Source organism: Hyalella azteca, unplaced genomic scaffold (genome assembly GCF_000764305.2).
Source record: "Hyalella azteca isolate HAZT.00-mixed unplaced genomic scaffold, Hazt_2.0.2 contig7231, whole genome shotgun sequence".
In the NCBI taxonomy this organism is placed as follows: Eukaryota; Metazoa; Arthropoda; class Malacostraca; order Amphipoda; family Hyalellidae; genus Hyalella; species Hyalella azteca.
This window is the reverse complement of record NW_025937359.1, coordinates 189,206-214,024: the sequence shown is the minus strand read 5'-3', so window position 1 is coordinate 214,024 and position 24,819 is coordinate 189,206. Positions and strand designations below refer to the sequence as shown.

At 41.1% G+C, this 24,819-nt stretch overlaps 1 protein-coding gene across 1 annotated transcript; it reads right to left on the bottom strand.

Annotated features, from left to right (window-relative positions):
• Nucleotides 1-1,489: 1,489 nt before the first annotated feature.
• LOC108669279 (aminopeptidase N) lies at nucleotides 1,490-15,289 on the bottom strand. The gene is made up of 19 exons (XM_018156584.2): nucleotides 15,281-15,289; nucleotides 13,392-13,514; nucleotides 12,381-12,641; nucleotides 11,935-12,146; nucleotides 11,280-11,435; nucleotides 10,810-10,934; nucleotides 10,268-10,445; nucleotides 9,410-9,590; nucleotides 8,888-9,044; nucleotides 8,351-8,432; nucleotides 7,471-7,642; nucleotides 6,927-7,068; nucleotides 6,554-6,736; nucleotides 5,433-5,575; nucleotides 4,192-4,379; nucleotides 2,558-2,728; nucleotides 2,135-2,278; nucleotides 1,887-1,968; nucleotides 1,490-1,698 (listed from the first exon to the last, which is right to left on the bottom strand). The coding sequence occupies exons 2-19, from the start codon at nucleotides 13,485-13,487 to the stop codon at nucleotides 1,552-1,554; spliced, it is 2,820 nt and encodes a 939-aa protein (XP_018012073.1). The 5' UTR covers nucleotides 13,488-13,514; nucleotides 15,281-15,289; the 3' UTR covers nucleotides 1,490-1,551.
• Nucleotides 15,290-24,819: the final 9,530 nt, after the last annotated feature.

Sequence of the window (24,819 nt, the reverse complement as noted above, 5' to 3'; positions counted from 1 at the left end):
GTACTGAACACGTGTATCATGGATGACATATACTGACTAGGTCTACCTGCATGTGCATTGTGCGTGGCAAACTGTAGCGCATCAGTGTACGGACAGAACGTGCAGCACAGGCATCTCGTTAGTGTACCCGGTAGTATTGTATATTAAATGCATGAATAAGCGCATCTGAGACACCTTATCCCACCGATGTAGTGAACGTATTTATATAGACGGACAAAATAATTATTATATCAATAAAATCAAACTTTTGACGTTAATAATAAAATTTTCAGCGCGCTAGGTTTATAAAAAGTTTACGTTGGGAAACTCATGTCCGCCGTGTTCTGATAATTTGAGAAAATATTGATCCAGAATTATAAGATAAGCCATAGGAAGATGGCCTTCGGGTTAACCATTTCAGTTAAGAATGACCCTTTTATAAAAGATCTGCAAAAATTGTGAGCTTCGGTCATATTAAACTCTCTCATATTAAACTCTCTCACATTAAACTCTCTCACATTAAACTCTCTCACATTAAACTCTTTCTCTCACATTAAAGTCTCTCACATTAAACTCGCTCACATTAAACTCGCTCACATTAAACTCGCTCACATTAAACACTCTCATATTAAACACTCTCATATTAAACACTCTCATATTAAACACTCATATTAAACATTATCGTATTAAACACTCTCATATTAAACGCCCTCATATTAAACACTCATATTAATGAGCGTGTTTGTCCATAATTTGAGACGCATTGATGGGTATTTGTTGACAAGAGTTGAAGCGCGACTGGGCGTTAACTTTTTTCGGTTCATCGACGGTAACGTCAAGTCGGTGAAATCACTGATTAAAACTGTGAGCTAAAATGCAATTTGATGTTGTTCAAATTTTGCTGTCATTTTGCGATGCCAGTATGCTCATACTAGTCTAAAAATACAAATTCTGCTGTGAATCCATTGAGGCATTCCACATTTATAAATTTATTAACAGACAACCATGCGCTAGTGCTGCCAAAAAGTAACTGAAATGCCGCAATGCAGAAGTATTTTGGGCTTCAAGAAAAACTGCCATATATATACGTAATATATGTATGCTCAGGTATAAAGGATGATGTTATTTCCTAAGTCGTATTAAATGGGAAAAGGTAACCGATTCAAAATTTCTAAATAAAGTCAATTCACTCCAAAATTTACCAACGCACAAGAATTTTTAGCATTAGCTGGTCCGGGAAAAATGCATCTGAATAGATTTCCACAACATGATTTCTGCACTGACTTTGTACATCCGCCCAACTTAGAGGGTCAACAATTTGGTTTACGCTAGATTTATTTCATCAGTATTCCAAAATAAAAGTCATCCGAGCAGAGAAAGCACGAAAGTCAATAATTTAGTATGATTATCTTAAAGTAATTATCTACTCATGGTTCAAGTCATGTCCTGAGCTTCCATATTTCTCATGGATTCTTAAATCTCTGGAGCAAAGGTAAATCAAACCACAGTAAACCACTTTTGACTTAAACTTGTTTTATTGCCACATGCGGCAAGATGACATGCGTATATATGCTACGCATGCCTCCGAATCCAATCTGTCACAGTGGGGTAGTGTGCGTTCCACCAGGCAATATTCACCCGAACTTCTTCCATCTGCTGCTCAACTGCTCGTTCGCCAGCGCCCAGATGACCAGCCTGCTCTTTCTTTAGTTGCTCCAGCTGAAGAGGTTAGAGTTATTAGGGGCAATGAATGTCATATTATCACAAAACTATTTCGAACAATTTGAATAATGCATTTACGGTCTTAGATTATGGTTCGCAGTATTGCACATTGTGATTGTGTTTGCAAATTCAAACATGTGAAGTTTGAAAAAAATCTTGGGTATGAAGACGTTTCTGCTTCTTACCTGCATGATAGTTTCGTTACTGCTGAATCTTTTTGTTGTAGACTTCAACATTGTGGCCAAATTTCTGTTGTTGGAGCCCAAGCTATTGGAATAAATACGCAAGCTCTATGTTAGACACGTACGTAAACATTTTCATTTACGTAAGGTATTACAACGTTATCATGACTTATTGATTAATTATTCACAGATGTTCAAAGTTTTTTACTATAATTTGTCCATTAAAATGAAGATAATGCCGAGTGCCTCACTAGAGCGCAATGCGCTGCCAGTTTGTCCTGAGGAAGCGCCAGGCCAGAGCGCGGCCAGCGGGTTGCCCGGCCACATCCGCGACGATGGACGGAGCCTCGTGCTTCCTGATGCCAGAGTCCGCGCTGAACGCCAGCCACAGGTACCTATTGACACAACCTGATTAACTCGTCCCGACGGTAGCATGAACGAAAAGAAACCAGGGTAGCTGTATAAGACACTCTCGTATCCTCAGAAAAGAGGATACATTGACCCTCACGTTGGCAGTATAGAAACATGAAAACCACAGTAAGGGAAAATGACAGGTTATGGAATTTGACTAGATCTCAAAGGTAAATTATTTAGGATCAAACTTTGAATAGGCTCAAAAAGCGCCAACGGCATCACCTTGTTACACACTAGATTGACTAGAAAATACAAACTACCTATCTAGGAGCCACAAGTGTCGTGTGCACGCCAGAGCGCTGAGAAGGTGCGAGCGCTGGGCTGGTGGAGATGCCAGGGCAATGCTCAGGAGGCCTGACCAAGCATCCTCCTCTGCCTCCGCCACGCCGGTGCAGAGAACCGTGTAGCGGACAAGCCCTGGGATGACAGCCCTGTGAAAATTGAAGTCGTGTGAATGCAGAAGAGCACGGTAAGTTATTTCAATGCCCAGCTCAGTGGCAAATATAGCGCAATAACAACAATAATATTCGTTAGATAGCGCTAGTCTTTTGATGGTCAATTTTGTTGATTTCTGAAGTAGATGTATTTCGTCATACGTACGCGGCGATTTTTATCTAGGAATAAATATATTTTTCTTTCTATCATCAATCCCGCTACGTCTACTAACGGCAAAATTGACGGTGATCGACCCATCAGAGGCCGCGCAATTATAAATAAAGTTTGCAACTGCGTCAGCCAATCACTGATGGCTTTTGAAGCTAAACCCACCAAACAAACGAGCTGCTACTTGCATTTAGGCCGCTGCGTGTACTTTAGCGAGTTTCTATGGCGCGACCCCTAGCTGAGCGCTGCAATGCTACGCACGAGCCCCCGCTCCATCCTCAACCGAAATGTTGTGCAAGCTTATCAAACGAAAGAGCCAATTTAAGATGAACCGGCCCACCTGGAGGATTATTGTGCAAAGACCAAAAGCAAAACTTAGTTGATTATCAAACAAGACTGAGATGTTTGCTGTTAAAGAATTATTGAAGGCGTTCAACATCAATCGATTATAGCGGACACGAGTCAATCAGGGTTAATTATTGGGTACTGCCTGAAACATTTCGAAGATGAAAATTACGATTGCATAGTATGAAATTGCTCTTCAGGTCAGCATTTTATTCGTATTATTAAGCACATCGTGTCACGAAGGCTGGCAATATAAAGCTAGTCCATTAACCTTAGATAATATGAAAATGGTCCATTGACCATTCAGATCACCATCGAGCGTCTTTTTGCTGTGTGGCAAAATTTCACGATTTGTGAATTTTCAGACATTTATGTCATTAAACATGTTCTATGAGATCTTCAGCCCTCATAAAATATTCTCGAGTCTCCCGAAATAATAAATTAGTCGTTTATTCAAATTCAGATTTTGAAGTAAAGTGTGAAGTTGGGCAAAGCTTGCTTCCGGCATGTGCCCCCATTATAGATAGACGTACGGCGACAATGGCTAGTACATCGCTGATCTGCCTTTTTACGAGGATCAGCGTAGTCTGCAGTCTAGGCTATGAAGCTGAGTGTGGCTATCTTATGCTCAGGCTGGGCATCGTCTCCAGGGTAAATTTGGAGCTGGCTAATCATGAGATAAATTTGTGACTATTTACGCCCGCACGTATGAGCAAATCTAAGAATATATTCAAACCTAAACGAAAGCCCGCATTAAATATAATACGAATATTCATCTAGATCTAATCAATATAATAAGTTTGTGAAATATTTTTGATCTCACCACGAATTAGAAGACTAGTCAAACGACAGGCCACAGAAATGTCGAAGACATCAACTCCTAACTTCTTGAAATCTTACGACAAGCATCGAGCCATCGACCAACAGTCTCTAATCGAGCACTCACTTGGTGCTGTTCTGGCTTGACCATGTCTTGTAGAGACTCCTTGCCCTTGCAAGGCAGCCTTTGTGCCCCAACAGGCATGCCCATTTAACTGCCAGAGCCCGAGCGCTGCGCTCGGTGTAGGAAGCTTCAGGGTTGTCATCAAACCCAAGGCTTTCATACCAAGGAGAAACCAAATGCAGGAAGTAAGCCTGGAAAAAAGTTTTGCCGTAGTAGTACAGGTACTATAAGAACGGGTAGTACCATACGATGACATTATTTAATTGTTGAATACATTTTGCAGAACTGGTTGTGGGCAGGGCTGAAACGATGCGGCAGGGTCATTTACGATAAACTCCATGCATATTGAACCTTTAGTCACATAAGGTTGTGTTGCAGCATAACTCAAACTTGTTATGACAAAATTCTTAATTTTTTAGTATGAGGAAAATGTAATAAGATAAATCCAAAATGATGGAAAATTGGCATCGTGCTGATGTCGGGTTCAGTTGATAGATAAATAGTTTGTATACTTATTCAAGAACAGTTTAGAATTACGATCATAACTAGGTAGACTACCTATTAAACTGTAGACTACTGAGAGACTATAGAGGAGAGGGACTTCGCTCTGTCCTGCCGAGACAAAAGTCTCAAATATATACACGTCAAATTGAACAATTCAGAAAGACAATTCAACAATCCAAAACACAATAATTCATAGACACTTATTGAAGAGCACTAATCCATATTCACTCGTACCCGAGAATAGTGTACTGCAGCCTATAATAGCTCGTCAGGCTCGCAGGGACAGCAGAGACAAAGTGCTCTGACTTGACTGGCTAGGCCTTACAACAGGTACTATTCCGACAAGTAGCTAGTGCGGATGACCTACTTACAGGCATTAAACAATAACATGGCAGCCTTTCGCTTAAAATACCTAAAACCGTCAGATAACTATTTAAATAAGCGAATTTTCTACAATGAATTCTTATGAGAAGACCTTTAAAAAATAATTTTGGTGATTGCTAAATGAACGGCAAATCATCATAACGCGCTTATAATTAGCACTTTACTCCGTCCATATGGACGGCGTGTGGTAGGAGTCTAAATCATTTTTACATTACAAAATGTTATGGCGTAAAATCTAATTAAGAACGTTAAGAATGACCTAAAAGTTTTAGCGCGCGTACCTTGTGAAAGTCCCTCGCCTAACACTGGCTGCACACGTAACCCTAAAAGTACATAAGTGACGAATGCCACCTGACCTTCAAATCGCCGAACGCTCTGTCTTGCGATAGAAGACCATAGAAATACGAGAAACCTCCCAAGGCAGCCTCCCATGGCACGATGTGAGCTTCATTCACCAGGTACCGAGTCATGTCCAGAGCGATTGAATAGTTCGTATAACCTGCAAGCAATACAGTTCACTGAATATAATAAATACGACAGTAGTTTGAAACAGTAGAAGTTAAGAGGACTGATAGCACATTGTATGAACCGACTTGATTATCGCCTGATGGTTCTTTCTCTACGCTTGAAAAAAAATGAAGAAACGTAAAGTCAACTCTCTCAATGATTCCAGTTAATATCATTGTTAGTTACCAATCTCCATTCAAGAGCCTGGAATCATGTACTTGTCTTGCGTGCCAACGGTTAAAATATTCAGCGTACGTACAGAGCATATAAGGTGAAAATGCGAAAATAGAAACAAATCACAGAACAGAGAAATGCAGAACATTAATCAAATGATAATTCGTACCAGTCCGGTGGTGACACCCTGAAGGGGGTTTTTTGGGAACGAAATGGAAATTACATAAAACCACAAACCATACAAGACAGTAAAAAGGAATCCATCAAATTTTGAAGTCAAATCAAATTTTAGCAATAAAAGAGCCTAACATATATATGAAATAGCAAGTGAAACATTTTGGTGCTGAAGATAGAGTTTTCATGAGATGCTGATACACGGGGCGAGTAGTCGCGTCGATTAGTCGAATTGAGTCGACTCCAAATATTTGTGATGATTAACGTCTTCAGACGCGACTAGCTAGTGCATTGAGCCCACAGCACTTCAAGTTGCTCTGAGCCAGTTGAGTCGAGTTACTCGAGTAAGCCCAGTACCGCCGAGGCCACTGTAGTGTGTATTACTGTGTCGCTCTCGGCCGCTGTGGTGCGCGCTGAGCACCAGTGTCGCTCTCGCTTGCTTCCACCATGCACACACCTTACTCGACAACTCTCAACGTCGCACTGGCACCGACGGACTGTACCGAAAATACTCTCTTCGTGTATAGGCTCTCAGCCGGAAAAACTAGGAATTTGAGTAGTCGACTCGACTAATCAACGCCACTACTCGCCACGTGTATAAGCACCTTATATACAAACATACCTTCCTTCGCAAGCTCGAGAGCGTCGTCCAGGAATGCAGCTCGCTGTGAGGGCGGGAACAGGTCGTGGCGTCGTTGCAGTTGTTGGTTCAGTAGCTTCCAGTCGTTAGCAGCGTAATTCACGCGGTAAAATCCACTGGCATTTAAGTTCAACGCTATCCAATCTTCCAGCCTAGTTGATCCGTCTTCGCGCAGGAAACGATCTCATAAGTAACTCTCGGATTAAAAATGTTTTTTAATTTCATTTTACAATACATCACCGTTTCCTAAAAATGAAGCTTAATAACTCGAGAATTCAACAAAATCATAGAGCGTTTGAAATAAAATTGAAGCCCAAAGAGCACGGTCGGGTTCAATGTAATATCAAGTTCTTACTGATAGTCAGTATTTGACGCGGGTCATCAGGCATCCAGGCCTGAGGAGTGGAGACGCGGAACTCTGGTGCCGCGGCGGTCGTGTAAGTGATGGGGATCCACCAGCCTGCAGATGAGTTGCGGCTGCCGAACAGGAATTGTTCCTTGGAATACGATCAATATTTTTATTAATGTCATTGAATTTGAAATCAATAATATAATTAGTAAACATTGATACAACATAACTGCAAATGAACACATAATACTGAACCGGACTTTCATTAGATATATAGTTAATAACTAGTCAGGCAAAATCAGGTTCTCATCTCAAGCGATGTATTACGATAGAGTGTGACTAGATCCTTATTTATCTTCGTAAATTCTATTCATCGGTCATTCCTGGTACACAGCTTTACATAATACAGAGGCCAACAGTTGTGAAGTATTTATACCTACAAAGTATACACCATGTACACTTTCAATTAGGTTAAAAAACCCTTAGCCACGTTTCCCATAAATTAACGCTCAATGTTAGTTGCCTATACGCGTAGTGCCTTCCTTCATACCTGAGTGAGTAGAATGGCGTCTTCGGTGCGCGTGACGTTGACGATTGGGTATCCCTTCTTGTGCGTCCACGTCACCATTATTGTCTCGACAGAAACTCCGCTGGGGAGCGAGTCGTTGCCCGAGGCGGTGAGATGGCGCCACAAGTCGTACTGATCAGCTGACGAGTACTGCCTGTGCCACACAGATTACAAATCTAATACCCAGTCAAAATTTGAAACTACAGCACAAGACTATTTGGGGCTTCCGGCTCAAAGTAAAAAATTTAATAATAACTATTTCAACCTCTGAAAAGCCATTTCCTGCGCTATCTTCTTACATAAAATATAAACGTACATAAACGCGCGTTCCTACGAGTAATATTAGCTCGAAGCTCAAAGGAATTGATGTGTCAACTGCTTCATCGATTCATCGAAATTTCCTTAGAATTTTTTTTGAGTGTTTGCCATTTAGTTGGTACTACAACTCTCGAATTTCCAAGATTAGATAAAACAAATTGCGCTATTACGTTATTCTTCTGTATACATATATTGTAAAAATATAAATGTGAATCCATCAAATCATTTTTGTAAATACGGCGCTTTGAAATCAAACTATTCGCAAAACAGTATTTCTTTAGTACAATATTCACTAATGTTATGCATCTTCCTAATGAACTAGTACCAGCTGAATTTTATCTAACAGATTAAATTCAATTGAGACTGATCGATTGCTTTCAAACTGATTGCCACTAATGTTGACATATATTTGTTTCCTTTTTGGGTTTTCCATTTCATTTGTTATTGAAGTTAGTGAAAAGTGTTATTTATTTCATCATCCACCTGCAAACTTTGCATTTTTATTTGCACGAAGTTCACACAGAAAATTGCAGGGGTCACCCACAGCTGCTGGAGGTAGTTGGACAACCCAGCTCTAAAGGCGTTCGCTCCCACGAACTTGTACACCATTCGTAGAAGTGAAGCCCCTGATCGTGAAGGCCAAAAACAAAGGATATTTCATGATCTATGCAGGGTTCATTTCTAAACTTCTAAATTATTCTCTATTCATCAATTATCCAGTTGCCCAACTTTTTTTCATCTGAGAGTTTCAGAATAGATTTGAAATACAACTTTACAGACATTTGATTTGTTGAAAGGATATCATGACAAAGTAAATTAATTACACATAAAAGACTAGGAGCATTTTATTACATATTAGAATTAACGCAGGCGTCATAAGGCTAAGGCCTGATTATTATAGTTGCTATACCGGCATCGTAGTTCTACACTCACATTTAATAAAAAATCTCATGGCAAAAGAAACATCAATCACTCAATTTCGAAGGCCTTCAAGATTGCCAACATCAAATAATATATTCAAATATTCACTAGCTACGCCAAATCCTGAAGGCTACAACTACACAACCAGCGGTACAATTACCTTTTTCATAAGAAATTTTATCGAATATTTCCCCTATTTCGTCAGGATGGTTGACAGGAACGTTGATAGGATGTGAAGACTGCAGACTGTCGAGAGGCATCACCGACTGTTGGTAGCTGGTGACGAATTTGTCCATGGCGTCCCAGCTGGGCTGCACCTGAAATCAGAGGACCCTGGATAATAATTTCAAAGTATGTCTTCATTATACAAAAGGTTATTGCGTTAGTTGCAGTAGTCGAATAAAATGAGCTGTGTGTCAAAAATTTTCCTTTAGATGTGTTTCTGCTTTAACCAGCCAAACAACTTCATTTCTTCAAAAATGTCCTTTTCTTGATAATAAAATTAGTATTAGAGTTTCCAATAGAACCTCCACAATCAGAATAACCAACAATCTGACAATCTGCAGTCAGAATACAATCACTATCTATATTGACTGCAACTCATTCATGCAAAAAATTTCAGGGAGAAAATACTGGGGCCAACGCCTGATGTGTGCTATATGCAGGAGTAAGCGAGACTTACCGACTCGACAGCCAAGTAACCCATGAACGAAGCAAAGCCTTCCTTGAGCCAGAGCTCAGACCACCACGCGGGAGTGACCAGGTTACCGAACCACTGGTGGGCCACCTCATGACCGGTGAGGTACAGAGCGTAAAACTGACTGCCGGGGGACGCTCCAGGCTCGATCACCATAGCAGATTCCCTGCAGAGAAAAATAATTTCATTTTATCGTTATTCTACTGCAATCTAAAATTAAAGTTCGTCAATTATTAAAAAGTTCGATGCAGGGTTCCTTGCACCAATTAATAATAATGGTTTCGTGTTAATTAAAAACGATAGGTAACATTGAGCACAATAAGTCCCTTGGACAAAGAGGTGGCTTTGTGTTATGACAGAAATAAAAGGCATGGAACTTTCAGTCGTGTACCTCTGGCTCTTCGGTAAACTTACACTCTTATCATACGTTATAGCAAAGCACCAGCTATTCAAGAGCTCCAAAATACTCGTACGATGTTGCGCACCTCCACCTTTATACACTAACACATGAGCATCAGCTGCCCACACGTCCTCGCCACCTTCACAAATGGTCATCTTCACCTGGAAGTCTGTTGTAATTAGTGTTCTCAGGTGCATTTAACCCAACAACTTTAATCACACACACCCTCAACAGTGACACGACGGCATGATGCCCCGGGACGTCAATTGCGGCATCCCATGTGTCCTGGTTAAAGTGGAAAAATATTTTACCTGACGTCTCTCACGACTGACCGAACTCACAGAGAATTGCTGCCAGCGGAGAAGTGACTGAAGACTTACCGTTCATCATCACTAAATATTTACTTTCTAACCAGTGCACATTTGTAACTATCAATATCTAACCTGTACGTAATTAGTCCCCAATTCTCCATGGCACTAAATTTAAAGTCCGGTACAGCAACCATGTCGAGTTTTGGCAAAGCGTAAGCGATGCCGAAGTACTCCTCCAGAAACTGCAGAATTGCCGGGGTGGCATCGTACACGTACGAAGTTTGATTCAGTACGGCGGGCCGACTCCAAACTGCAGAGTTCACAACATTACAATTCCGATTATGAATAACCTAACGCAGATTTTACTACATACCATCGAAAGTCACGCCTACTTGCCTGCAATCAAATGATAAAATCTCGAGCATTTCGCCTCGCAACAGATGGTTTCTACATGCATATCTTTGTCCTATCCAAATCCACGAAACGGCATATATGAAGTAAAAAACTTATCACTACTTCACAAGTTTAAAATGTAGGTTTTATAATGTCGAAAAATAGAGAGACATCGATTGTTAACTCATGGTAGGTATATTTTGAACATATAATGAGAGCCTATCATCATAATAAGATTTCTGGCTCTTGCATATGTTTATCGAAGATTGACACTAACAAACCTGTAAAAGAAGTGGAGTTCAATCGCTTCACAGGCATCGACTCAAAGTCGCTTATGTGAAAAGCCACGATGAAAGTCGACATGATCGGAGTCCGTTCAAAGATAGTTTCAGATTTGCCATCAGCGCTGCGTATATCAGAAACAGTCTATTGGTTAACACCACGTTTTGATCCGCGAAATCATTTAAATTTTATTATTGGGAAATGAAATTTTATATTCCTGAGATCTCTTTCATGCAAAGATAATAGTGCTCCCAGCAAACAGAGATAACGTTTGAAGCACTGACTCATAATTACTAATAAGAGAATTCTTATAGCCAACCAAAAGATAAATGATCTTGAATCCGTACGATACTTCTCCTAGAAGCTGAAAGAGTCGAATAGAGCGTCTACCTTGACAATTTTTAGAATATAATTGAATTATAGATCACCCATTAATTTTGTGTCTAATAACAAACAAGTCTCTTCTAACCGAGTTTTTGAGGATTTGGCAGGCATGTTGCTGTGAGCGGTGTAGTTGGGTGGATGCACCAGTGTTATATCAAATGTGCTCTTGTACCCTGGCTCATCGAAGCCTGGGAACGCTCGACGAGCGTCTGTGGGGGAGAACTGGGTCGACGCCAGCCACCTGCACGACGGCCAAGAGTGTTAGCTCGACGTAAGTATCTCGCAGCATTTGAGTAGCCATTGAATTATGTTCTTTAAAGATATGCTTTAACGTCAATTAGGCAATATGTGATGGCAGCCCAGAAAAGTTCAGCGGCACAAAAAACTGCATCTTTGAGATCCCGAGACAGCTTCGAAGGAACTGTCCGCGTTAAAAGACGCATAAGTTGCTTGTCCGCTTGAATACACAAGCAGGCTGGTCTTTAAATATTCTTAGTTGTCCATATAAGACGACACAAGAAAAATATTTTACAAATGTAAAGAAAAATTTTAACACTGCAGTATTTTTGAAAGATATTATAACACCGAAGTTTTATCGCATGCATCAATGTAACTAGACTTTTACACAACCAAATCGTTTCATGCTTTAAACATAAAACAGTTCCAGAACTATTTGAATGCAACGTTCGACCTCTTCCTCGGTCATCCTGTATTCAAATATATATCAAGCGTGCGTTTACCTCTCAGTGTCGTCTTCGGATTGGTACATGGAGCGATAGAAGCCGACGAGCTTATCATTCAGCAGACCGACATACCGGAGGGAGATGTTGCACAGTCCACCTATCATCAGAGGCTGCTCCAGCTCTGCTGTATACATCTGGCGGTATGCGTCATATGTCTGACGTACTACCGGCACGTCTACCGCCACTTCGCCCTCTCCCCACTTTTCCACCTGCATGAATATAAACTGCATCAATCTGTTTACTCTTGCAATATGATTTAATTAGTGGTTTAATCAATGATGTCCATTTGCGCAAGAGTTAAAATCATATATGCCTCAATCAGGAAATTTTTGACCAGAAAAATGTGGTCACTTAAACTTCAATCATTTAATTTATGCGATCCCACCTACTTCGTTCCAGCATGTTACAATTAAACCCAATTACAATGGATTCACGACTCTCACCTTGACCGTATCATTAAGTATAATCATGTCCAACATGTTTAGAGTGATGTTGTTCGTAGTCTGTTCTACTCTCATCATGAGGACCAATTCCCCCTTGAGTGTCCACGGCGACTCTAAGAAAGGCTCCAGAGTGAGTCGGTAGTTCAGGGGCCGCAAGCTGGTCGGCAGGCGAGCTGATGGGAGAGGCGATGCGATCTCACCCGAAGTATTGCTGTCCGACGGCGGCAGACACGACATGGCTCCTGGCACCGCACCCAGTGCCTGGAAATGGCAGTGAACATTGAAATCGAGAAATAATTCACGCTAATTATAATCTTAAACTCTCCACGTCTCAGTAAATTCACGTTTCTAGAAAGTAGCTCTCGAATGTTGCAGCTAAGCAAATGACAGCTCTAACAGTTTAACTGTTGATTCGAAGTAAACAATATTGAATGCAGTATAGATTGAATACATAACTAAAATTGTGTTTAGTTTAGTGGCCAAATGTTTACTAGCGCTTCAGCTATTTAGCTATCTCGCACCGAAAGTCAAGATGAATATCACCAAAGAGGCGGAAGGTCTCAATTATTCATCACCCACAAGGGGTGGTAAGTCTCAGATGTCCAGCCCGCTGAAGCTGGCTCAAAAGAAACAGCGTTAGCATCTCAAAGAGACGAAGTGACAAGGAGGGACAGGTGAAAAGCAACAGAAACGAAGACACTCGAACAAGAGGTCGCTTACACGGGACGTCGGCCGCCCGCACGAGAGAGACAGAGAAGGGAAATGTAAGGAATCCTACCTACATAATAACTTAACCCCACAACAGAGACCTACAGTCAAACACCGTGAGCTCAGCGGTGGGGCGCTCAGGAACAATCCCCCTAGGAACGCGAAATCCCATAGGACTTCTGACGCGCACAGACACCCGTCAGAAGTCCCCCCTGAGGGGTAAAATTGTTTATAACTTACATTGTAACACCAAATATTTTCGTGACAAGCCATAAGTGACACAACAAGGATAACACAACCCACCGTACGGGATAGACGTAAGAACACCACGAATATAACAAAACTCAGCGAACATCTCTTCATCTTCCACATCAACATTCCTTCACTCCAATTACGCATAGTTCTTGCAGTAGGTCGAGCCGTCGCCTGTGGGTAAACACAGTTGAAATGGAAAGCTGTAATAAGTGAGACATGTGTAAGCTGAAATGAGCTTGCGGTTCCTGATTAAATGCTTCATTTCATTCTATTTTCTCTCTTCGATATCGTATAGTAAAATTGACCTGTCCCATTCGAATACAAGTAAGCAATGCAGGAATCACAAATTCTAAAATCGCAGTTACAAGTTACGGCGGTCGGGAAAAACTTGTATTGTGTAGGCTGTAATTACGAACACGGGAGTGAAAAGTACTCGAGGAGAACAAGGTAAATCTGGATATGTTATAGAATTTTATGATAAAACTTTTGAAGAACATTTTCTTAACAATTCTTTTGTTCGGTTATATTAGCTTCTATCTCGGCATCACGAATGGAATAGTTTCAATGGACCTGGACGATCAAGCAACAGACTCGTCATCGAAAAAACGTTGTATTTAGTAAATAATGGCTAGAAGAAATGAATCGTGGTTCGGAATTTTTCAATTCTGTTCTTTATTATAAAAATATTAAATAGATAATAAATAACTCGTTAAATCTGTTTAAAAGAGCATTGATAGAAAATGTAATGTACGAGTTTATGCTTATTTTCACTTAATAACCTGAGCAACATGTCCATAGATCATATAAGTTTAATCAAAACATTTGGGAGATAAAAACGATGTTCGAACACGAGAGTGACGAGACGTGTATTAAGAGACAAGCTCTAAGTTGATAAGCTCGCGACCTCTAATCGTTTGAAAATCTTGCAAATGCAGTCGCCATAAAAAACCTACCAATCATTTTTTTTTATTTTTTGTAAGGTATTGGCGTTCGTACAATCGGGTATACGAAAATAATATATAGTCTGTGGAAACTACTCCATATGTATCCAGACATTTCCAGGAACCGCAGAGCAGACGAAACCTGTTTTAACGAAAACGAAGCGCAGAGCAGACGAAACCTGTTTTAACAAAGCGCAGAGCAGACGAAACCTGTTTAAACAAAACCAGCGGTTCTAACAAAGCATCGACACCGAGATCATCAACCTGATAAGAATCATCACTGAGGAGGGAGGCTGTATTGAATACAGAAACGATTGCACCTCCTAAAAAATCCTTAGTTATCATGATCATTTAACATTTCATTTATACGTTCAAAGGGCAACGTAAGCATCAAATAAATAAATTTCGATGCAATGTCAAATAAATGATTTTCCCTGGCCTGTAAGCTTTTTCTAGTCATTCTACATCAAACTATGCTGAATGTTAGCATATGATACATTGCACTACCCAGCTATAGATGAATAACCTTCGATACAAGCGCCAACTAAAACGCCCAACGTTCAAATTATAGAGTAACATTGAACTTATTTGGTAACATTTGATCACGTCAAGAAATACGAACACGCTTTTTCTGGATTGCTGATTTTATCCCTTTTTGAATCGTTAAATTGATGCAAGTTAAAAAATAAAAATAAAAAGTTTTCACTTGTTAAAAAATGTGAACCCGGACTCGACAACAACTCGTACTCAAACTATGTGGCAACTGGCAAATTTTTGACAATATGTACTTTCAGCTTCAAGCGAAAAATTTTCATTTTCACTTGAAGCATATCGATAGACATTGCGAGACACGCGAACAGCATAAAAAGGTTTCCGTCGTAGATGATTATTAAATTATTGCTCGTATAACAGTTGAAAGTTAAGCACAGTTCCTGTATGTAAGTTGATCCAATCTCTGCTCATGGAAATGGAGCTGATCTTCTCACACATGCTCACCTGGTGACAGAAAAACGACAACTGCCATTTACTCTTTCCGCTGGTGTCCCGACCGACACTCGCCTGATGCCTCGACGGAATCTTTTCCTGGAGCTTTTCAATGAATAGTGAAAACAATGAAGATCTTTAATTTATTTATTACCGTTTTTAAATATTCACTGCTTTTGCAAGTTATCTACACAGAAATATTGAAAAAAATTGCACTTACCCATTGACTTTTGCGAATCATGATTGACGATGTGTAAATTACTCAACTTCATGATGTTTGATATTTTTCCATATATTAAGGCCATACGGGGACGCACTGACCTCTTACTTAAGGGCAATTGCGATCATAGAAGGCGGGTACTGAAACTGAGATTAACGAAACCTTCATGAATTCAAATTCAGAGCCCAGCAGGGATTATGTTTGCATTACTTGCTTTTATTTTATCTGCATACTATAACTCTAGCTTTGTTATTACGTAGAATCCTCTATACCTGTTGATTCATAGTTAGCAAGCGTAACTGGCGATGGAAAATAATTTACAAACTCGCGCAGCGTGACGCGTTGCAACCAAATAAAATCGATGGAAACGGACTTTAAAATTTTCACATTGAATTAATATCGTTTATGTCATGACATTCATTTTGTTATTCTCTTCTTTATTATTCACACATAGCAAACAGCCACTTATAATAGAAACGTTCTTTGTGTCCAAATAAGCTCAAAAACCAATGAAATAATCTTACAGGAAATGAAAGGTTAGAAAGAATTAGAATTAAGAAGAACAGTGCTGTGAGGCTACACGGACGATGACAGTAGTTCACTAAAATATGTCTTGATTAATTAGTCCAATTAAGATCCAACTGATTCCCTCATGATAAGAAGGAAAATTAAAATAAAAAACATAAAAATGACTTGGGTTAACTCCTGGATGCTGACATCATGTCACTTTAGGAAATGACGAACAGGAACATCACAGATACGAATTAATACCGAGTATGAATAGCCCCGAGTAATACGTGATTTTGAGGAGGGATTATTGATAGTTCACATGTGACAGAATTAAAATTACTGCATATGGAATGTCGCGACTAATGCGCGAATGGACTAATTGTTATAGGCGTTTCTTCTAAAGCAATGTGTCTGTTGCTAAGATAAGCGTCAATAAAAATTACTTTTACCAATTATTAAAAGTTCCCCAAATGCTCATACTAGAAATGAAAATGGAGTGAAAAATATTTCGACTCGTAAATAAAATCATTTTCTGATCTAAAATAATTAAAATGTTTGAATTTCTTTACAGATGCTTTACATTTGTAAACGTCAGGAAAATCAGCAACCGGATCGTCTTCTCTAATGAGGAAAACACAGAGCAAAAAGACCATAAAATGTATCAGGCACCAATGGTGCAGTGCACTACGATACCAAGTATTTGTACCTCAGGTCAGATTTGCCATCAACAGTGAGATCCAGCACATACACGTCTGTGCAATGCATGTAACCTCTCGATAGGACCATAAGGTTTCATTATATGTCAGTTTGAAAAAAACAGCACGCGTTTTGGGGAAGGTATTCAACAAAAAAGTAATCTGTTTTCCGTCTCTTCACGGCCATCAGCGTTTGGTTCCTTGCATCCATCCTTGGTGTCTAAGAACAAGAATGCACGAAAATATTTTTTAGCTCTTTCGATGACGGCCACGGCCTCAATGTCCACGGCACAAAGGATTGCTGGTAAAATTCAATCACTTTTCATAAAATATAGTAGGGTATAGAGGACGATCCCAGATCGAGCTTCAGAACACATCCAGCCGTCTCTTATGTCTCAAGAGTGAACGCCTCTACCTTCTCGGACTTCCCTGCAAGGTGATGAACAATTGAAGAGCCTAACACTAAAATAAGGTTAAGCAATAAAGCTCCTCTCATTTTCAGCGGCACTTGTCATTGCAGTAAACTAGAGATGAGAGGCTCTTCGGTCTTCAGCTGCGAGGCTCAAAGTCAGATATTTACCTATAGTCTCTCTAAAAGAGAACTGAAGCATCTAAATGGGAAAACAAACACGCTTTGTGAGAAACGGAGAAGCCGTTCGAGCCAATCAGATAGAACCGTTCATTTGAACCTAAAATAATGATCATATCAACATTCTGCTGTCTATCTTGTAATTCGCCTGATGATCACCAGTATACTACGAAAAGTTTCTTGTGTTCATTCCACCTCTCTCCAACGCAAGGGAATTTAGGGCCGGACCAAAGAGCGACTCTTTAGCCATTGTGTTTAGAATCAGTACGAAAGTCTCCACCAGATCGGCACGCTGCCCGTAAATATTTCAACTTCGCGGCGGTGTTTCCGGTTACACATGGCTGGAAGGTCGTCCCCAACACACCCTACTAAGTCTGGGGCCCCTCAAGGCGCAAATCCTACCGCCAGTCCTGTTTATGTACTTCTTAGAGATATTCCGTCGATCCCAAACGTAACCACAGCAATCTACGCAGACGATATCACTATGTTCGCGGTTTCGGACACTCTGGCCGACGCAAGTGACAGACTTCAGAGAGCGATAGACGGGTTTGTGATCTGGGTTGACACTTGGTCCCTCACCCTAAATCCCACAAAGTCAGAAATTCAAATATACACCCGAAAACGTAAAATACATCCCCTGCCTTTCCTCTACATCTCTGGCACGCCAATTCTAAATATCCGCAACACCGCCTATTAGGCCTCATAATGGACTCTCCCACCTTCACTTGGAAAGCCCTCATAGACATTCTCTTTAGACGTTGTCAGAAACGACTGAACATCCTCAGGGCACTGAGTGGATCTACCTTTGGAGGAAACTGGACGGTCCTTCTCCGCTTTTACCAATCCTACGTCCGAGGGTGCACCGACTATGACCTGGCCATCTACTCATCAGCATCCCCGTCCATACTGTCAATCCACTCCACCGCCGCACATCTGATCGTGGGAACGTGGAGGTCGACACCTCTTCCAGCCTGTACTGCGCAGCGGGGCTGCTACCTCCGGACTCTCACCGCCATCAATGTACGATCTCCTAATACATTCAGCTTCTCCATCGCCCACCAGCTCACCCTGTACACTCAATTTACCGCCGAGACCGGTACTTCGCTGTTGCTTGGTTCCGCACCCGAACGTATAAGCTCCCTCTAATCTCGAAGACGCTGCACGCGCTGACCCGTCACCAGATTGTACTTCCGCCACCATCACCTGCCCCATTGACCACAGACCTTCCACCGTGGCACGCGCTGACCAATCAGATCTATCTCGACTTCCCCAGTCAAACCAGTCAGGGAGTGGAGGGGGCAGCTGCGGAGTTTTTGTCGAACTTCTGGACACACGCTTTCCAGGTTACTTCGCAATATTCACTGACGGCTCACTCTCAATAAGCCCACCGTGTAGAGTGGGCACGGGAATGGTTATCTCGTCGGTCCCCCACGGAGAGGTATGGCGACTGGACCCACGGCACTTAATTGTAAAAGCAGAACTTTATGGTGGTACGCAGCCGTGCACCAGCACCACCAAGATTGTGCACCAATCAGCCTTGAAAGGAACGCCTAGCATATTTCTGGATGACCACCAATCAGCCGCGGATTAAGCCATCAGTCGGTAACCAGCCCGTGACATCATCTTGCTTTAAATATTAGGAGCTTTACGCCACCATATTCTGAAGCGAATAGCCCAGAGAGTAATGGTTGTCCACCACTGAACGTTGCATCAAATCATCACTTTATACCCTGACTTTAGCTCGAACTGTAACTTGCTGGAAACGGACTGTGACCAACCAGACCAACCAGCCCAGGTCGAAAGTGGAACTGCATGCATCCTGCCGTGCACCACCAGACGGTCACTTTTCGCTCACATCCGGGGTTAGGTTTCAGAAAGCATAGTTCCGGTCCAAAATCTATCGTCCTTCGACGAGTGACTTCCGGAGCTTCGCTAAATTTCGCAACATTTAGCTCACAGCATCTGGGATTAGGTTTCAGATCGCATAGTTCTGTTCCAAAATTTATCGTCGTATGACGCGTGGGCGTTCGACCGTAGGCTGATTAGACACACGGGACAGATACGGACGGCTCCGGCGTGCTCCGTCCGGGTGGTGTAAAATTTTTTAGCGTATTGGCGGACGATGCTGGGCCATTCTACGTCAGGCTACTTTCTTGTGGGCTGATTGATCTAATTCAATGGATGTGATCTGTCTGGTAGCTTGCGGCTCATAATGTTACAGTCAAGAAGTGTTGTAGGCTACGTTCTTTAGGAAAGGGATCATGATAGTCCATTCGAAGCACGGCAATGGTGGTCTCCGACAGGCGTCCCCTTTATGGTAGCTTTCAAGCTATGTCCTATCTCACCGCAAATCGCACCTGGCCAAGTGTCATCTGTACAGACAGCCTGTCGTCCCTGCAGTTGTGGCTACCAATTCCAACTTGCTACACCCACCTTATTTCCTGAGTCCACAACTTCCTCACCTGAATACCAGCGAGAGCAGTTAAGTTCCAGTGGATTCCCAGCCACTCGGGCGTGCCGGGGAACGAAGCAGCAGATAAGGTCGCTAGGAGGGCAGCCGCATCGGAGAGCGTCCCGGTTGAACTCCCTCATGACGTAGCAGAACTAAAATTTATGGTCCACCAGGAGATCTGGCGGTTTTGGCAATCGAAATGGACCTCACCACATGGTCAATTTGTCTTAGGCATGACCAAACTCTCTGTCCGACCATGGCCTCTTCGCACGCTCCAGTCTCGTCGATTTGAGACTCTCTTTGCTCGCCTTCGTCTCGGAACAGCCCCACTCAATAAAGCCCTCCACCAGATCCGTCAAGCTCCGTCACCACTGCACCTCGTGTCAAGTCGCCAAAACAACCCACTACAAATCTCATCGCATGCAAAGATTACGACGAAGCACGATCGCAGCTGCGCCGCCAGTTACAATTACACGGAGTTCAGGCCCTCAGTCTGTCATTGTGTGGAGGAGACACTGCCAGTTCACCTGCCAGTCCTCAGACCTGCCGAGCTCTTGTGCAATTCATCAATGCAACACATCGTCTCGGCCCGTAATTTTGAACAAAAAGCAGCTCACTGAGTGAATCCGTCAACCCACCGAATAAAAATAATAACAATATGTGTCCTACGTGCAACACAGACGAAACGTTTAATCCTTTCATCCTGCGCTACTTGCTATACGCTAATCAGGGAAGTGAGTTTGGTTCAGAATTGGAGGATCTTTCAAAATAGAATAGAATAGAAGTGTCGGCGTTGAAGAAACAGCCTGCAGGTCCATTCACTTCCTTGAAACCCCTCCTCGACCTCATACCTGCTCATGGAGGGGGAAATATTCCTCAGAAAAGACGTAAAGCTGTATTTCGTCGATTGGAACAATGCCTGCAGCATGATGAACACCCAATGAAGATGTTGCGTAACTAATTCTTCTGTCACACAACAACCACTGGCAGGTGGGATTGCGCCAGAAATTAAACTGGAACAAGAAGTAGCAAGATAATGCAGGGACCCTGACAAAAATCAAGTGGTGCTCAGGCTGGGAGGTGTGATTTGTTCATACCTGAAGTCTAAAAATCAATAAAAAAAATGCTGGTAGAAAACAGTGGTAGAATTTCCCGCTCGTCTGTTTAATGCTTGAACAGCTGTCTCGAAAGTACAGAACCCAACAACTACATCGAAAGTACCTGTGGACAAAGTAAGTAAGTTACAATTTGGCACGATTACCCGCTCCCGCTGCTCTTTACTTTACTTCAAATTACTCAATGATAGTCATGAATTTAATTTTTATGCGTAACGTGTAGGAGTGGCATAAAATAATGGCCAGCAGAAAAGCTTTATAAAGGTACACATTTAAATTTTAACGACTCTGCGTCAGAGGTGTTTTCACATGGCGAATAAATGATCCAGCGAATGCGGCGGAGAATTGAATGCTTCCGTAGTTTTTGGAGATGCACGATATGTAAGAAATTACCAATTTCTGATGCATTGCTGCCTTCACTTGTTGCCCAGCTGCAGGTGACGAGGTAAAGCACCTCCAAATTAGCTCAGATTTGTACCGGCAGCCGACCTAGCAACATCTCTAATCTAACCTGCGATCTGACTCTTGGACTACGCATCTTCAGCGTTCACAGGCTCCTAATTCTTGCTGAGATTATTATTCTACTGTCTTATAATTTTGTGTGAATGTGCATTCTAGCAGGATTGATTTAACTATTTATTACTTGTGTATTAACTAGGTAGGATTTATCTTAGGCTCACCTTAAACATAATTTACGGTTGGGGATAACCCCTTTGGGACAAAATCAATTTTGGTCATTTGCTTAGGGTCTAGTATAGGTAGATGGAGGTTTAGGGTTTCATTCCTCCTCGAACTTTTTCCCGTGCATTTGAACCTCCTACTATCCTGCCTGTCCTTTCTGGTTAGCATTCCTCCTAATTTACACTCCTCATTCGTTAGGGTTTCATTCCTTGAGCCTATTGTAGCAGTTGTAACTACGGTTCCACACTGAATCCCGAATAGATTTAGGTGTGTGCCATTACTCTCATATGATTAATCTGATATATACTGCCTTAATCATTGCATTTGTCAAGCTTTGTGGACGCCAAATCTACACATGTTATAATCTTGTGTAATTTCGTCAACAGTATAAACTTCGCCGTTCCTGTGACGCCTGCTGCCAATCCCGACCCTTACCTGGATCTAATTATTCTGAAGATTACAATTTTGATGTATAGTTCACCTAAATTATTGAACATGGTCTTATCACTTAACTTACTCCTTGGATGAAAATTTAATTAATTAAAAATTTAATTTGATGAAATTTTATTAGTTGATGAAATTTAATATAATGAAATTTTAATTAATGTAAAAGAAAAAAAAGCATGGAAAAAAATGTGGACTGGCAAACCTCTGAGGGAGAAAGTTAGAAAGCCAGTCGAGTTAATGAGGAAACAAATCAAATAATTAAGGTTGTGAATACTTAAAAACTGAGACGTGGAATCACAAATCTACCGGTTACCTTAGAGATCGCAATTAATACACATGCTCTCACGGCGAACGCAACTGACTTTCTCGTTTGCTGGATTATCAGTTGGAACGTCCTCTTTCGAGTACGGTTCAGGCTTTTATACCCGTAATTTATAACGTATTATTATATTTCTCATGCATCTCCTAAAATTACGGAAGCATTCAATTCTCCGCCGCATTCGCTGGATCATTTATTCGCCATGTGATTGTCCTTCTGACGCAGAGTCGTTAAAATTTAAATGTGTACCTTTATAAAGCATCTCTGCTAGCCATTATTTTGTGCCACTCCTACACGTTACGCATAAAAATTAAATTCATGACTACCATTGACTAATTTGAAGTAAAGTAAAGAGCAGCGGGAGCGGTTAATCGAGCCAAATTGTATCTTACTTACGATGTCCTCAGATACTTTCTATGTTGTTTGTTGTTGGGTTCTGTATTTTCGAGACAGCTGTTCAAGCATTGAACAGACGAGCGGGAAATTCTGCCACTGTTTTTTACCAGCATTTTTTTATTAATTTTAAGACTTCAGGTATGAAGAAATCACACCTCCCAGCCTGAGCAACACTTTGAAAGTTGATTTTTGTCAGGGTCCCTGAGTCTGACTCCCTGTATTGTCTTGCTCCTCCATCAATGACTACCCCGCTTGTAGCCTTGTAGATTGTAGCAGCACTCGCCACTCTCACTCTGGAGTCTGGCCGTGGCCTGGGCATTGGTGTTTGGTGAAATAGGTTCCAGGATGGGTGGTGGGCATTTAAATGCATAGTGGCAAACCAGAGATTTTTTAGAATCAGTTCATTTTTAATTTCCTTATCTACTCAATATTTTAATCGATTTTTTAAGTATGAAAATGCTGGTATCCAAGATACTTTCCTGGTCTACTTACTATAGCCTATAGGACTCAAAAATGAACTTGATGAGGAGTCTAAAAAAATTGCTGCTTTGCCACTGTGTTTAACCCTTTCGTGACGGCAATGTGTTCAACAACTTTTTATTCGCATTTTTCTACAGAATCATCATGAACTTGGACCGAATATTGCATCTCCGTAAAAAATAATTACCTAAATATATGTTAATGGTAAAAATTATATATTTGGGAGTTTGGGACTAGAAAATCCCGGTAGTATATGGTTACAACTTCTAACTGAGGTGACATAATTTGCGACATCACTGTTTTTGATAAAAAAAATATTTTCGTAATATTTTTTGTTAGTAGGGTACATAGTGACAAACCAGAGATTTTTTGGAATCAGTTCATTTTTAATTTCCTCATTTACTTAAGATTTAAACCAATTTCTTATGTATGAATTATGATAATGCTGGTATCCATGATACTTTGCTTGTCTACTTATGGGACTCAAAAATGAACTTGAGGGAGAGTCTAAAAAACTCTCTGCTTTGCCACTATGGTAGGGTAAACGCGGTATATTCCAACATCATAGGTAATTCTGATTCCGTCACCTCTCCAGCTTTTCCTTTATATTAAGCTTTCTTTTAGTTCCATGCGTTTGTTGATGGTTGAAATGGTGACGTCATGCATTTGCGAGTCAAAATACTGCCAAAACACTAGGTCTTGGCCATCTAGTGGGAAAATATTGAGATCCAAAGAGAGACAATGCATGCCACGTGGTGAGATCATGTTGCTGACGCGTAGTGAAGTGTTTTGAGAGTCATGTGAAGGCAACAGAACTTACGTAACGCATACGTTTTTTTTAATAGTTTTTCATTTCTCGATGCGTCCTTAATGTGTCGGAATATACCGCGTTTACCCTAGTTGAATAATATTACAAACTTCCTTTGGCAAATGCGTGTAATAGCTTATATAATAAGATATCCCAAAATACCTTTATTAATATTCCTTTAGATTGGACATATGTAGGCGCAGGAGTGTTTCTAATATGTCCCTGTAGTTAGCTATGCCTTAAATTTAGCGCTACATGCAAGTTATAGAGTAAATCGTTGAGCGGGACGTCACAGTCCCGTCAGTCAATTACTTTTGAGTTGACGTGGCGCAGGAGTGTTACTCATGTGTCCCTGTAGTTAGCTATGCCTCGAATGGTACGCTGTATGCAAGTAATAGAGAAAACATTGAGCGGGACGTCACAGTCCCGTCAGTCACGAAAGGGTTAAATGGCCTGCCATAAAGCAGTCATCTGTAATTGCAATGGCAAAAGGTTGACAGTAACGTTGTCTAGGTCTGAGGATTATAAATGGGAGGCTGGGAGCAGGGTAAAATTAGTTTTCATTAATAGCAGTGAGTTGTTTGGGCCTGGGGTTGGCATCTTTATCTCAAGGTCATCTGGTCTGGTCGTTGAACAACCGCATGCCAGTCAATAGTCAATAGGATTTATGCAGTCAATTGCCAATAGGTTTCTTCAGTAGTTTGATAACTTAACAATGAAAATACTAGTCGTTAATAATGAGATAACCTTAAGAAGTTAAGTCTATGTACATTATATTCTTTATATGCAACAAACACCTAACACTAACAGTTAATGCATTAATGGTTTAATTTTTTCAA